The sequence below is a fragment of the Daphnia pulex genome, chromosome 4, assembly GCF_021134715.1.
Source record: "Daphnia pulex isolate KAP4 chromosome 4, ASM2113471v1".
Lineage (NCBI taxonomy): Eukaryota > Metazoa > Arthropoda > Branchiopoda > Diplostraca > Daphniidae > Daphnia > Daphnia pulex.
Window position 1 is genome coordinate 5,258,985 of NC_060020.1, and position 14,423 is coordinate 5,273,407.

At 39.9% G+C, this 14,423-nt stretch overlaps 3 protein-coding genes across 11 annotated transcripts in view; 2 read left to right on the top strand and 1 right to left on the bottom strand.

Annotated features, from left to right (window-relative positions):
- LOC124193176 (protein turtle-like) overlaps positions 1-11,120 on the top strand; it is a 39,550-nt gene extending 28,430 nt beyond the window's left edge. The window contains exons 4-18 of one of the 8 annotated variants that reach the window (XM_046586863.1): positions 1,647-1,771; positions 2,317-2,563; positions 2,679-2,954; positions 4,136-4,423; positions 4,517-4,707; positions 4,794-5,003; positions 5,081-5,352; positions 5,458-5,630; positions 5,863-5,946; positions 6,135-6,215; positions 6,378-6,563; positions 6,640-6,876; positions 7,029-7,113; positions 7,388-7,479; positions 8,413-11,120. In XM_046586863.1, the coding sequence (XP_046442819.1) occupies positions 1,647-1,771; positions 2,317-2,563; positions 2,679-2,954; positions 4,136-4,423; positions 4,517-4,707; positions 4,794-5,003; positions 5,081-5,352; positions 5,458-5,630; positions 5,863-5,946; positions 6,135-6,215; positions 6,378-6,563; positions 6,640-6,876; positions 7,029-7,113; positions 7,388-7,479; positions 8,413-8,441 (2,576 nt within the window). In that variant the 3' untranslated portion in view covers positions 8,442-11,120. Of the gene's footprint in view, positions 1-1,327; positions 1,441-1,646; positions 1,772-2,316; positions 2,564-2,678; positions 2,955-4,135; positions 4,424-4,516; positions 4,708-4,793; positions 5,004-5,080; positions 5,353-5,457; positions 5,631-5,862; positions 5,947-6,134; positions 6,216-6,377; positions 6,564-6,639; positions 6,877-7,028; positions 7,114-7,387; positions 7,480-7,800; positions 7,809-8,412 lie in introns of those variants that run through there. The other 7 variants (XM_046586864.1, XM_046586862.1, XM_046586865.1 and 4 more) reach the window with 7 other exon arrangements.
- Positions 11,121-11,122: 2 nt separating this feature from the next.
- Positions 11,123-12,179, bottom strand: LOC124193179. Its single transcript, XM_046586870.1, has 4 exons — positions 12,006-12,179; positions 11,578-11,928; positions 11,340-11,516; positions 11,123-11,264 (listed from the first exon to the last, which is right to left on the bottom strand). The coding sequence occupies exons 1-4, from the start codon at positions 12,073-12,075 to the stop codon at positions 11,197-11,199; spliced, it is 666 nt and encodes a 221-aa protein (XP_046442826.1). The 5' UTR covers positions 12,076-12,179; the 3' UTR covers positions 11,123-11,196.
- A 146-nt stretch (positions 12,180-12,325) lies between these two features.
- LOC124193178 (pre-mRNA-splicing regulator WTAP-like) lies at positions 12,326-14,086 on the top strand. 2 transcript variants are annotated; one of them, XM_046586869.1, is made up of 5 exons: positions 12,326-12,597; positions 12,671-12,795; positions 12,902-13,080; positions 13,168-13,322; positions 13,558-14,086. In XM_046586869.1, the coding sequence occupies exons 1-5, from the start codon at positions 12,447-12,449 to the stop codon at positions 13,878-13,880; spliced, it is 933 nt and encodes a 310-aa protein (XP_046442825.1). In that variant the 5' UTR covers positions 12,326-12,446; the 3' UTR covers positions 13,881-14,086. The 2 variants fall into 2 exon arrangements, with proteins under 2 accessions (XP_046442825.1, XP_046442824.1); XM_046586868.1 differs by having other exon boundaries at positions 12,331-12,597; positions 12,902-13,322.
- Positions 14,087-14,423: the final 337 nt, after the last annotated feature.

The window sequence follows — 14,423 nt, forward strand, 5'->3', positions numbered from 1 at the left end:
CGACCGAGTAAACGTTCCGCCACAATTTTGATTGCTCTCGCTTAATACGGGTATTTATCGGGACCAAAATTTTTGAAACAGAACATTTAAAGTAAAACTTAAATATATTACATTTCGTTATTTTTCCTGAGAAGGAAAACAAAGTTATTTGTCTTTCTTCGAGTTTGCCCCCATAACATGGTAGCGGGATCTTCACAGATCGAATCAAGTGTTAGCCTAGATAGTAGACTCGATATGACAAAACTTTGGAATTGGGTAACTTTGCTGTGCATGATCCCTTCCTGGATCTTACGATTTAGATCGACGCGTTTCCATACAAAAGCTTTGCGGGTGTAGGAACTGTCAATAGGGCCAGAGAATCTCGTAACATACTTTTTTACTTGTTGACCTTTCACTTAGAGTTATATTTTTGTTCCTCGCACTTTCCATAATCCCTTACACTTTCGGTTACTTCCATAAGAAGAAGATTAAGATCAAAAAGGGCATCGAAGCAAAATGAAATCGATCTATAACCCATCAGCCTAGAAAGTATAGGTACACCCGGGTAGAGTAGACCTACATTGGATGGCCTACTTTGTAACCCCCAGGAAAAAAGTATAGGTAAATTTTATAAAGTCATGTGAATGAAGAACTAAAACAAGTCCTTACATTTCAAATCGCATAAAGTATCCGAAGAAATTTTGCAAGAAATGCTATAAAAATTGTATCCATCAAAACCATTGCACGTATGCGGCTCGAACAAAATACGTCGCAAGATCACATTATATACTTTTTTGAAATGCCAGGTGCTTACATAGTACGCGGTCAATCATCCTAGATGGTTCATAAATCCTACCAAAGAACTTTTATATCCCTTCATAAAGAGAAAGACTGGGCCCATAAAAGTGGAAAAGGGTTCTTATACAGAGAGATGGAAAAGAGAGATGCATTGAAGGGAGATAAACTAGGGGGAGGCTGGAAAGAGTGGTTTCCGAGTCGATACATCGCACACGTGGGCACGAAAGAGGAAAGAATAAAAGCCAACTTCCAATCGATCCAAGTTTCCTGTTGTTAATACTTGCACGCTGAGACGACTGGCAGGTTGAAGCAGAAGCCAACCATCCACCTAACATAAATACATCTGTAAGTAAAAGAAAAGGAAACAAAAGAAACATTGTTGCAGCAAACATGGTTTAAAAATTCGAGAATTGCCGACAAAAAGGCAGAAAACCTACATGAACCGTTGTGGTTGTAAAAATCCTTGTTCGACATTTTACTCGATCCTTTACAATTCCTACCCAAAGCTGTCTGCTTTTCACTATTGGCAACCGTGTATTGGGTAGTTTGTTTTCATGGTTTTCGGCCTAACGAAAGGGTTGTAGACACTAGACAGTAGCAATTCCCTTTACAATGAAAGGGCTTCTCACTGGTTACTTTTGTGCTTCAGATAATTAATTAAATGTATGTATTTAATTTCGAAATCTTGCAATATTTGCATACCTCTGCGGCTCTATCATTGTACCTTTTTTTGGCAAATCATTTAAGCCTACTAGGACATAGGCCAAAGAATAACGTTTTCCTGAAATGGGAAAAGAGAAAATGGTCTTCTGAATAATTATGTATTCTAAACTGCAGCTCTAAAGCTCTCGCTATGCCTTTTTCTATAGGATTAAGTAACCCACAGGACGCTGAACATCTGACGGCAATGGTAGGCGACTCGATCGTCTTCAACTGCCACATCGAGTTTCCAGAAGCCCATCCAGTTCCTTACGTCATTCAGTGGGAGAAAAAGGTATTTATTACTTTTCCATATGAAAACCATCTCTGACAATGTCTCTAAAAATTTTATCAAGCGTTTAATTGTCCATACAATAGTCATACAATGCCCCAAATAATTGTGTGTAGTACAAAAGTATAAAAGTGTGTAGTTTGTTGTGTAGTACAAAAACAAAACAAAAACAAGAACAACAGCAAAAAATAAGAAAATGAGGGAAGGTGATTAATATTACTGATGAAATTGAACATTCCCTTTGATCTGTGGTATTAAACATATCAGCATGGCTGATGTTGGGTTGTGGGTTATTGGCTGGTGGAAACAAACATGATTCTAAATTGGCAGCCCTATTTTAGTATTTTCGCTGCAATTTAGTACATTTCTCACCTGATGGTAGTTTTTAATGGCAAAAAAGGAATTTAAATATTCTGAAAATTTTACTCTTAAATCTTTTTTAAATTTTACTGAAATCAATAGTTGAAATTAGAAAATTTTGAGATCAAGACAATTTTGTATTTATTTTAAGATTGTTTTTTCAATACTAATTCTAATTTCTGAAACAGGGAGTGGAGATACCTATTTTTATTTGGTACGAAAACTATTTGCATACGGGCGAAGGATACGAAGGCCGAGTGTCTCGCATAGCACAACAAGGCTCCCTCGAAGGCTCATCTCATTACGGCCTAGCTTCGCTCAACCTGACACGGATTCGTGAGTCCGATCAAGGCTGGTATTCGTGTTTGGTCAACTTTCTCAACCGATCGCCACGACAAGACAAGAATGGCACTCTCTTCCATCTTAACGTTCATGGTAGAAAATTCATTTTATTAGTACTAGTATTAAGAAAAACAATGAAGAAATTATTGTAAGTAAAAATGGACCATTAATAACAAAAATATATTCTTTGCTGTTGATATGATGACAGCTCCACCAAGATTTACGATGACTCCCGAAGACGTAGTCTACGTCAGCCTTGGAGATCCTATTATTCTGAGTTGCCTGGCAGAAGGAACACCCATCCCTGAGATCCTGTGGTATCGCGACAACGAGTTAGTTCACACCTCCCCCTCTCTGGCCGTGGCTAACGATGGCACTGAGCTGCGGATTTCCAGCATACGCCAGGAAGATATTGGCGACTACACGTGTGCAGCCAAGAATGGCCAAGGAAGTGTCCGACATACCACAAAACTCGTCGTTGCTGGTACAGTGTTTCTTTTATTTCTTGTTTGGCTTCTAACCTTAACACAAATCCAAATGTTCCTTTTGGAAAAAAACAAGGCGCTCGAATGTTTCGTCTGTTTGTTATAGATCTAATATCGACTAATGCGTGTGGCAACACTAAACATAAATTCAGATTGATTAGGCTAATTAGCTTAGCTAAAATGATCGTAGAGTAGTAATGTACACGTCATTTTTTCTTATTTTTTATGTAAAATGATAATGAGCGAAGATTTCTCCTAAAGCCTCAAAAGTTTCACTGTTAGTGCTGAATGTTAGAGACCTTATTAAGTTGATTTACCTTTTAATTTATTCCCCTCCCAGTCAACGAATACCTCGTCATCAAAATCTGGTAACTTCGAAGTAAAGTCTGCCCATGTCCCCCTTTAAAATGAGAATGCGAATCACAAGTCTCGTGGCAGTTAGTTTGGGTGAGCTGTAGGGACTAAAGAAAAGTCTTTGATGGTAAGGGAAGTTTATATTGGCGGTTCGTCGTCTCGTAGAATATAAATAAGAATTACGGTTCGTTGGCTACATGCGCATATTAAAGATGTGTCCAAGCAGCTTGAAACTAATATCACGTCTTCCTGCTGTTGCTGTTCACGTTTTGTAATTTTCCTTCATCTCTTTGATTTAAATGATATCTTTGATGCATTTCTTAATGCTTATTCTGTTGAGTGCTCAATGGATACATGTACAATACGAATCTAAGGATGGATGTTTGATTTGTCATGCGTCAAAATGGGTTAAAAGGGAACGAGGCGAAACGAGCTTCAATGCAGATATATCGTACAGTTGAATGCCACAGACGAAGAAATACGCCTTTTTCCTTAAACTTTTACTTTCCCTTCTGTGATTGCGTGTCGTGTCTCCAACTACACGTGAACTCCCATTCATTGATTTTTTCCCATCCATTTTTTTTTCTATTTTTACTTTGGATGGAACCGCATTAGAAAAAAAAATCATACAATGGCATTTCAATAGGCCTTTCTGAACTTTTAAGTACAGTAAGGTACAGTACAGTAGGCTTACCGTAGTCAACTTATTGATCGAATTGGTATCCATTAAAATAAGAACTTGTAAGTAGTAGGGCATCACAATTCACAAACGTGAATTTCGACATATGTTTGAATGATTGAAAAATGGTTTTCTTTGCTTGAATAGGAGGAGCAGTAATAATCGTTCCGCCATTGAACGTCACCAGACTGGAGGGTGACAAGTTGGAGATGCCATGTGAGGCACGGGGCCTTCCTGGCAACTTTAGCGTTACCTGGTACCGTGAAAATCATGCTGTGCGCTCGATCCCGTGGCTCGAGTCCCGCACTTTACTTAAAAGAGATGGTACTCTGGTTATCAGTCCCGTTCACTCGGACGACAGAGGGCTCTATTCATGCGAAGTCACCAACGGAATCGGCGAACCCCAGAGAGCGTCGGCCTACATAGAGGTTGAATGTAAGTAGATTTTTTTTTTTTTTTTTTACTATTACGTAATATCTTCAGCATTCGTCGAATAACGTGAACACCTGTATTTCGTTCTATTTCAAGATCCTGCTCGAGTGACGTTCACTCCAACGGTTCAGTATCTTCCATTGCGACTGTCGGGCGTAGTACGATGTCACGTCGAAGCCCATCCACCATTTCAATTCATCACGTGGACTAAGGACAAACGAATATTCGATCCTTTTGAAACGCCCAACGTCGGTGTCCTGAAAAACGGCTCGTTACTTTTTGAAAAGGTGCTCTATTTTTGACGATAGATCATAGCTGAATCCTGTTGAATATTTTACGATTGCTTCTTTCCATCTCATTGATGCCCATGCAGGTGTCGCAAGAAAACCAAGGTCGTTATACATGCACGCCGTACAACGTCCATGGAACTGCGGGCTCGTCAGCTGTTATGGAAGTTCTTGTCCGAGAGCCGCCTACGTTCGTGACTCGACCCAAACCTATATACCAGCACAAGATTGACGACGACATTCAGATGATGTGCGAGGCTCAAGGAACTCCCAGTCCCCGCGTCACTTGGAGAAGGGTATGATAGCAATTTTGTCTTTGCCAAAAAAACATGAGAGATCCTTCATGTGTTTCTGTCTCTAATTGGATGGACAGATGGACGGACGGCCTCTGCCTCGTGACCGTTCCCGGGAGGAACTTGGCGTATTGACGCTGAGCAAGCTCCGTCGGACGGATTTCGGCTACTACGAATGTCACGTCTCTAACGAAGTGGCTACACTGGTCGCCACTGCTCATCTGGTCATCGAAGGAACGACGCCTCATGCTCCTTACAATATTACCACCGAGTCAAGTGAATTCTCGGTCAGCCTCGAGTGGCTTCCGGGCTATAGTGGTGGATCTGATTACTCACAAAACTACGTCATTTGGTAAGGCTCTTGCTAACTTGATCCTCTGTGTCCTTGAATGCTAAGAAACGGTGACAGAACATTTATTTTTTTTTTTTTTAACAAATAAAATTCCACTATAAACAGGTACCGACAAGAGGGAGCAACGCAGTGGATTCCTGTCGACGTCGATCCACCAACCAATACAAAGACGGTAATACACAACCTGCAGCCGGGAACTTCCTATGAGTTCCAGGTCATTGGCAAGAATGTTTTAGGAGATGGAATGTTCAGCAATATCATCAAGGAACGCACCAAAGGTATACAGGATTAATTGCCATAAAAATATGTATATCCCCGATTAGCGATATTAAACGTATTTAAGATTAATAACCCGCTATGAGCCCAATAAAACACCAATCAATCTGGGTTTTATTTTCCAAACCATATTAAAATTAAGAAAAAAAAACAGCGATTGCAATGCGCTGAATGTGTCTCGGATTCACTGTAATGTGAAAATTACATATGCGATCTATATGTCTACGCGTTCAGGGCAAAGACCACCTGATCCACCTCCTCCTGGTCCTAGTCGAGCGACCACGTCACCGGCTCCGTCGAATAGCGGAGATAATGACGGTAACTAACCATCAGCTAATGAAAAACAGGATATTGCACGGTGCACGCGTAGATTTATTATACGCTCCCTTTCCTAATTTTTGGTTATGACTTTTTATCAAGTGAATAGTTTAAAATTATTTTGTCCTGCAGCATTTTAGTTTATTTATGTTTTCATTTTGAGTTCATTCCTCTCGTTTATGTTTTAGAATTACGGAAGTACAATGTAATCGTTTACCCGACTGACGCTCGTGGTTCCACCTACATTCCTGCTTTATTTCGCCCAACAGGTTGGATTTGTTTTACTTCGGTTACTAATTTGCTTTTCTGAATGAGTCGTACAAACGTTCCGCATTAACGGGAATTATTGTAGACAAGTTTAGAAATACGAATGAAATTTTATCGAACAAGAAAAATTTCAATGACCTCGAATTAATTTTCTTTCATATCAGGGCCACCCCCAATAGCGCCAGAGAATGTAACCATCACCGAAACTTCCGATGGAATTATACTCTCCTGGAGCTATCCCCGTCGTGGAAATATAGCCATTGCCTATTTTACAGTGGATTATTGCTACGACGATCAATGGAGGCGGCTGAGTAAATCAGAGCTGAAGTCCACAGAGAATAACTTTCAAGGTATTTATCATTCCATTAAAGTTCGGTCTTTCACGTTTTACATTAACGAAAACATTTAACATAATTGTATTATTAGTAAAAAATCTGAGTCCTGGAAAGACGTATATGTTCAGGATTAACTCACATACGTTGACAAGTCAGGCCTCAAGCGAAAAGGTCTCGTACATCATCCAGCGCAAGATCAAAGACAAAGCTATCACTGCAGGAATCGTTGGAGGAATACTTTTTTTCATTGTAGCCATCATTTTGGCTGTTTGCACAGTAAAGTGTGTCAATAAGCGGAACAAGAGACGCAGGCGTGAACAGGAAAATGGTATTTCTTGTTTTATTTTTCATCGCGATACTTTTAATATTAACATTTTCATCGCAAAAAAAAAACAAAAAAAATCATTTTTCTCCACTAACGAGTGAGGAACATTTGACTCATTCACTTTTATTTTTGCATGATTCGACATCAATGTGTAGCTTACAGCATGGTGGCCTGTCAGATGTCAGCAGATACTCGAAACGGCTGTCAAACGGGCCCTGCCAAGTCAGTGCCTTCCAGAAAGTAAGTGTTGCATTAATTTTTCTTCTTCATTTATTTGTCTTAGTTGAAAAACAAACAAAAAATTATTGAAAAATTTCTGAAACGCTAAAACTACTCCATCTTACTAGCAGTGTTCAACTAATAGATTTCTTGTTCCTTGTATGTGAAAGTGCGAGAAGTGATGAACTGTGAATAGCGTATAAGACAAATTGTTTAGATAAAGTCGTCAGCAGTACGTGTGGAGGAATCCAGCAAAAAAGCCAAGTGGTTTGACCTATCCTAATGATTTCTGTAGGCTCTCGTCCGAGCTCTCTTCCTCCGAGGCAAGCATCTTAGCGACTACTATAGCTAGTCTGATGCTCAACCGTAATAGCGTAGCGAGTCATCGTAAGAATTGCTCATTAATTTACCACTGGGATCCTTCCGATGCCGCACATTTGGTTGACTGTATTCTATACCACTGCGACGATCTGACCCGACCACTTGGCGGCACAACTTCTTTCAATCTCATTCACTGGAATACCGTGTGCAAGTTCACGTGTTATCTTCTCCTAATCAAAAATGGTGTTGGGTTGCTTCCGAGAACGATAATTTAAAAACAAAACTAGTCTTTACTTCTGAGTCTTGCTAGCTTTTCGTTGGATTGTACCTATTCTGATGTTTCCTCTGTATTCTCTTTTTTCTCATGCTGCTCTTTCTGGTACCTAGGAGGAAAGGTGAGCGACGTTTCATTTTTCGTCTCGATGTCGTTAAAGCTTAAGAGAGATTGACCAATTGCATGGCTTAACTTACATGCGATGTACTTTAGAACGAAAGTATTAATATGGCTATTGCAAGTTCAACTTATAGTGGTGGGTGAAATTTCACCCACGACTGTACTTTACCTATCGTGCACCCGAAATTGTCATTCAAGCCTAATTGTTTCATTCCTGCTAAAAGTTGCGATTTTACACCACGTAGTACTGTCTTTCAGAATTATAAAACTCCCTATCAAAGAAGGAAAAACAAATTGAATGACGGTTTGATGTGTGCAAATATCAACCAAGATGAATATACTTGTTTGCTAGTCCTTTCGGAAAACCATTCCGCCACAAGTTTTTTTTTATTTTACAAAAAGCATGCTATTCGACCCGCACTCGATATCACTCGCCAGCGAATGTTCTCCGGAGGCTTTCGGAAAACTTTACGTTTCAAATTTGCCAGTGCCGTCAAGTTATTAGACGACAATCAACATTCACTTTAATAATCTTGAAATACCCGAGTCTAATTCATGTTTTTGCATTCTTTGTTTTGTTTGCTATGTGGTTGATGTCATCGCAGAGGATGGATTGGCCGACTGCCCTCTATAACGCGATTGTCACACTTGAAGCGAGGAGCAGCTTCTATCCGCCACGTTCTATACATTTGTCCAATTGAGCTGCCGGAGCAAGATCACGAAACGGGAAGAACGTCGGTAGCAACGAGAACAGGAAACTTACCGCTTGGAACAGGAACGACTACCACTGATGCTGACGACTGGCTTGAGTACGGCGCGGCTGAGTTGCAAACGCGAAGCACTAGACGACGATTGGAGGCTCGATACAACGTCCAGGCCGAATTTCTCCAACCAGCTGGATGGATTTCTCGAACACCAGAGGGCAAGTTCGTGGTTGCCGATGAAGGTGCTCGGCAGATCCATCCAACTTACGGCTCCTATTCACCAGCTATAAGTCCCGTTGTCGAAAGTGGAGTTTACCGAATAGGTGGCGACCGACTTATCTGGCCACGACCGAAGCCAATTTTACGCAGGGAACTAAGCCCTGTACCACCTACTAGTGGTATATTGCCGGCTATGATATCTCCACCGACTAATTATCCGTTAGCCATGTCATCCCATCCAACAGTAACTTCTCCCCAATTCGGCCGACACGCAATCCCGTCGCAGCCGTCATCTCCTCATCATTTGATACCTGGCAGTCGCCAAGAAGCGATTAGATCTAGTTCACCAGGTCCGGGACTCCTACTATCCCCCTCTTTAGCAAACTTTAGCGACATGAGTTCGGTTCGTCATCCTAGCTCAGCAGAACGATCTTTGCATACCACATTCTCGTCTCGCCTTTCCTCTTTTCAAAAGCAACAGACACCAGACTTACCTCCGCGTCAAAACAGGCTCAACCGTTTTTTCCCATCTGCTGTCGCTCTCTCCTCCTCCGTAACGCCAAATAATAACTACATCCACGAGCTTCCTGCCCTTCTACCGATTCATCAGCAGCTGATTGTCCAGCAGTCACCCAGACGACAAGTCTCACCTCCACTAGAGACGATGCGTACTGTTCGCGCCGAAGTCCATTCGACTGAGACACCTCGCAGTGGGTCAAAGCAACGTGTTCAAAACGAGTTCGGCTTGCTCCTGAATACCGCCGGAAGGCATTTTCACGCTCCACCTCCTTTTCGACCGCCACCGCCACCGGTTTATCATCAACTTCCGTATACAATTTCATATCCGTCATCGTTACAGCGGCCACTGGCAACAAGTTCGCCACCACGAAGTCGTCATTTCCCTGAAGGTGCTGGTCCCTTTCCCACAGGAAACTATCCTCGACGTACCGCCGATCTTCTTGGTTCACCCAGGCGACGTTCACCGCTAACAATAGCAGTTCGACTGAGTCCATCTCGGACGCAGCAGCGAATGAGTGAACGAAGCCGTAGTCAAATAGTTGAGTACTCTCCCCAAAGCCAATCGAGTTCGAGCGGATTCGATAGTAAAAACACATCGCAACAAAATCAGAGTTCACAGTCTGGATCCGGACAATCACAGCTCATGGCTACTAACTTCTCTTCTTCCACGCTATGGGGAACGTCTCCACCGAGCCAAATAACTTCAGGCGAATCTACTTACGTCAACTGGCCCGTCAAAGCACTGGCCACGCCTTCTCTATCTCTGCTGGATGCGAGTGTCGATAACCACTACGAATTCGACACGACGCAAAGTCCAAACGAGACGGGGCTACAGGATTCTACGCTTCATACGGCTACTTTCATTCCACCCACGACAACTAGAGCTGTTGATCTATCCACAGATTCCTCTGGACCTGGACCAGGACGCCATAGAAAGGTTGGGCCAATACCGGCACGGTCGGAAAACATTGAAGCTAGGGTTCAAGCCATGAAGGAAGAATTTCAAGAATATCGGAAACGAAGGGCTCGCGGACTACTCGAAAGTGCGTGTTAACTTGTGGTTCTTAAATAATGACTGAAATTAGTGCTAGTTTTTTTTTAAACATTGAATGCCAGAGACAGGAAAGAAAACGAATACTCATTACTTTCAAATTACGCTTCATTCCGCGATCGCTGCATTCCGCATCCTATTCCTCCCAAGTCTCAATTCGTTAGCTATTTGATTATGAACGTATACGTTGTGTGAATGATAGCGTAAATGTGTGCATGCGACTTGTCGTGGTGAGTGTGCTAAATGCACTATTTATCGTGAAGAGATTGATTCAGCAGATAAGAAAAAACATGTATGAACTAAATGAATGAATGTCATCGAGTAGATTTCCCACTGCCAGTTGCTACTGTAATTAAATTCCAGAGAAAATTCATTCTTGTTCAAATTCATCTATTATCTGAGTCTTGATTATTCAACTTCATGCGTAGACAATTAGAGACAGCAACATTCCCATGGAAGATAGAAACTCTGTGGTAAAATTCGTAAACATGACTCGCTCACTCCTACGATTCATTGCTTGCTCCTTCGATTTAGCGCACTTTCTCATTGGATTCTCTTATCAAACTGTAAATCCAATAGACATTTGTCAACCTCGTCTTTGATTATGTATATGCGTGCAAAAATGCGACTCAGAAATAATCTTGTATGGTGTACTAAACATGGAATCATGATGTGCGAGTGTCATCCTAGATTAAGAATATTTCGTTTCATGCCAGAATCCTGTTTCTTTATTAAAAACAGAAACCCAAATGAATGGTTCTGTAATGTTTGTCTTACTTGGTTTCTTCCAGTACAAATTGGAGGCTTGTCTCACCCTTCACATGTGTTTTAAGTCATTTATTTGAAACACCTCAGACATTTTTTTTTTGCACAACTTTTCAGCCAAAACACATAAATCAAGAAACTACCCATCGCATTTTACCAGACAATGCCTGCTTCACTCTGGCTTGTTCAATATCCTTGACTGAAAAAAAAAAACAAACAAAAATATATATATTAATACGTTTTTTTTCTGGCTTCATAACGACTTGGGTCTCACTTGATTGTCGTCGGTTAGATCGACCGTACAACATCCTATGACGAAAATCCTTTGGAACACTGGAGCCTGGTTTGGAAAACTTATTTTTCCACTTCCTTGATTCAAGAACTGCAACACTAAAGTCAGATGATTCCACTTCTCCCGTTTCCAATGGGATGTAATGTTCTTTTTCAAACCCTAGTAATTGTGCAATTTATGAGACAACAGATCATTTATTTTAAAAGCTATCGAAAAATACTTATATGACCACTGGAGGCATTCCCAGATTTAGTTCTCTTTCTTTGCTTTTTCTCAGAATCTTGTTGAGATTGTTGTTGAACAGGTTGAGCTGAAATGACGTCCACTAAGTTATCAGGTAACCTTTTTGAAGCCAAAGACTGAAGGGTTTTAGCTTTCTGTTCTTTCATCAATGCTTCTTTTTTCTGTCTTCGTTTTTTTTGTTCTTCTTTAGTTATGCGTTTGAACTGTTCCTCTGCTTTAAGTATTGAAAGAGCTGCAACTTTTGATTTACTAAAGGATACATCATCAGGAGCTTCATCTGAATCTGACGCAGAGTCATTTTCTTCAACAGCTAGATTTGTTTCATCTCCTGGAAAGAAAAATAAACACTTTGTTGTAACGAGAAACACACAAGTTCCATCAAAGGAATTAAAAGAAATGAAGTACCTGCTGGTATGTTGAAAACCAAATCGCTGTCTTCTGGATCTGGGCAATATTCATACTGCACCGAAGCCATCTTATTTGTATTAAAAAAAAAGAACTTTTATTTTCCACGTTGTGCGAGTGAGACGGACAAGGACAACCAGACATGTGTCAGTACTCAGTAGCAGACAATATTCCGCGTTATTACAAGAATTTGACTAAACTGCGGGTTTACGGACATACCGATGGTAATGTGCGGGGTTAAAAGAAGAACTACTGCTTCTGGTGCTGGTGGGCTGGGGGCTGGCTGGGGGTGGGAAGGTACTTCGAAACTTTTCTGAATACACAGTTGCATTCACAGCAGAGGGATATTGCATTGTAGCCGTAGCTATCATCAGATTTTGAAATTGAGTGGAGACAAGTGTTAATGATCATCGAGCATCAAGCTGTAAGCACGTTATAATAATGGGTGAAGTGGAACGATGCTCTCCTATTAGAGTTTTATTAACTCATGAAGAATTAGTTAATCTTGACAAATCCCAATTACATCAGCAATGGATGAAGCAGGAAAACTACATTAATTGGCTGGAGTCACAGCTATCAACTGCTCAGAATGGTTGGCTTATTTTCTACATTCATACCAGTTTCTACGGTAGCTTATTTGTTTCATTCATTTAAATTACTATCAGCATTGACTCCAGTACGAGAGTTTGAAGAAAAACTTAAACATTCAATTTCATCTGAATCTGGAAGAAGGGAAAATTTTCTTTTAATGCGTTTGAACTCTAAAGAACAAGAAATTCAAGATCTAATAGTAAGTTTAATGAAAATGTATTTGATCAAAATGAATGCAATCACATTCATCTTAATGAATTTTCAGAATTACTGTGCCATTTACTTATTTTCACAAATTATGACAGGTCCAAATTCAAGAACTGAAATCATCACAAGCTGGTAACTCAACATCCTTGAGGTCATCACTGTTAGATCCATCAGTCAATGTTCTAATCCAACATTTGCGTAAAGAGCTTGATAAAGCTAAATCAGCATTTGAAGAAACTCAAAATGAACTGAGCGCTTGGAAATTCACTCCAGACAGGTTTTTCTTTATAGTAGTCTTATTCTATCTTAAGTTACTAACAGCTCACCTCTCTATTCTAAATTTTATTGTTGAAAAAACTTATAGCAATACTGGGAAACGTTTAATGGCGAAATGTAGACTACTTTACCAAGAAAATGAAGAACTAGGAAGGATGATTTCCTCTGGCAGGCTGGCTAAATTGGAAGGGGATTTAGCTCTTCAGCGAAACTTCAGTGAGGAGATGAAGAAATCTCAATCAGGTGAATTAATTTTGTTTACTATATTTCTTTAATTTGATTAAGTTTTGTAATAAGAATGCCACAGTTATGAAATTTGATTTGTTTTTTCTGTCTCAAATGAAGGATTCATAATTTGTGAATTGATTCGTTTCTAGAACCAAAACTTGTTTTCTCAAAAGTGCCTGAATCTTATCATAATTTAAATGTACTGTACTGACTTATCTTTTAATTTTAGCATTTTATTTTTATTTTTCAGAATTAGATGAATTCTTATTGGAATTGGATGAAGATGTTGAAGGTATGCAATCAACTATTTATTTTCTACAGCAACAGTTGCGCCAAACACGGGACCAACTATCTGCAGCTCAAAAAGAAAATGAACTTCTTCGTAATACCAGCACAAACACGGCCAACACAGGCGCAGATGAAGAAAAATCCCCGGTAAACTCTTCTCAATCGGAAAATCAGTTAAACGAAAGGATGTGCGAACCTTCTTATTTGCAGTCGAACTCTTCTCATCTTATGAATGATAGTGATCGGTGTAATGGCCCTCTTCAGCCATCTTTTCACAATGACTAACTATTACTTTAAACTTACCTTTCGTAAAACGTCAAACCTGATTCGATTACGAGTAGTTGGTTTTAATTTTCGTGATGGATTTTCATCGTTTATATCGGGTCTTGGACATATTGTAATCCATTATTTTTTTTTGTGTAGACTTGATTTTTTTATTGCCAATTGTAGTGTACGAGTAAGTTAATACGACGAGTAAAATTTTCTTCAGATCAAACAGCCTTATTATACACTGCGATTGAAGCTGCAAAATTAGTAACAGTTAGTTATAGGCTCGTATCCTATAACTTATTATCTTATATTTCCTATTATTATTATTTCCATTTATTATCCTACATTTTTAATTATTATGATTTTCAATCGTGCCGAAATTTTGATTCGATTTTTCGAGTTTTTTGGGCATATGAGAGGATTGTTGAGAGGATGTTATATTGGTTTTTCCCAGTATGGCGTCATATTCTTCCAAATTTTGCGCGATTCTTTAGTCATGAAGCTTAAATGGCTAAATAGCGATATCTGAAATAATAGATCCTAGCCACCGGTTTTTCT

What these genes read in the sequence shown, in the direction of transcription:
- LOC124193178 (XM_046586868.1), top strand. Translation starts at nt 12,447, where the DNA reads ATGGGTGAAGTGGAACGATGCTCTCCTATTAGAGTTTTATTAACTCAT. An exon ending in AAGAAATTCAAGATCTAATA is followed by an intron (nt 12,796 to 12,901) that starts GTAAGTTTAATG and finishes AAATTATGACAG; the next exon opens with GTCCAAATTCAAGAACTGAA. An exon ending in GATGAAGAAATCTCAATCAG is followed by an intron (nt 13,323 to 13,557) that starts GTGAATTAATTT and finishes TTTATTTTTCAG; the next exon opens with AATTAGATGAATTCTTATTG.
- LOC124193179 (XM_046586870.1), bottom strand. Translation starts at nt 12,075, where the DNA reads ATGGCTTCGGTGCAGTATGAATATTGCCCAGATCCAGAAGACAGCGAT. An exon ending in GGTTTTCAACATACCAGCAG is followed by an intron (nt 11,929 to 12,005) that starts GTACTTCATTTC and finishes TTTTCTTTCCAG; the next exon opens with GAGATGAAACAAATCTAGCT. An exon ending in ATCTAACCGACGACAATCAA is followed by an intron (nt 11,265 to 11,339) that starts GTGAGACCCAAG and finishes TTTTTTTTTCAG; the next exon opens with TCAAGGATATTGAACAAGCC.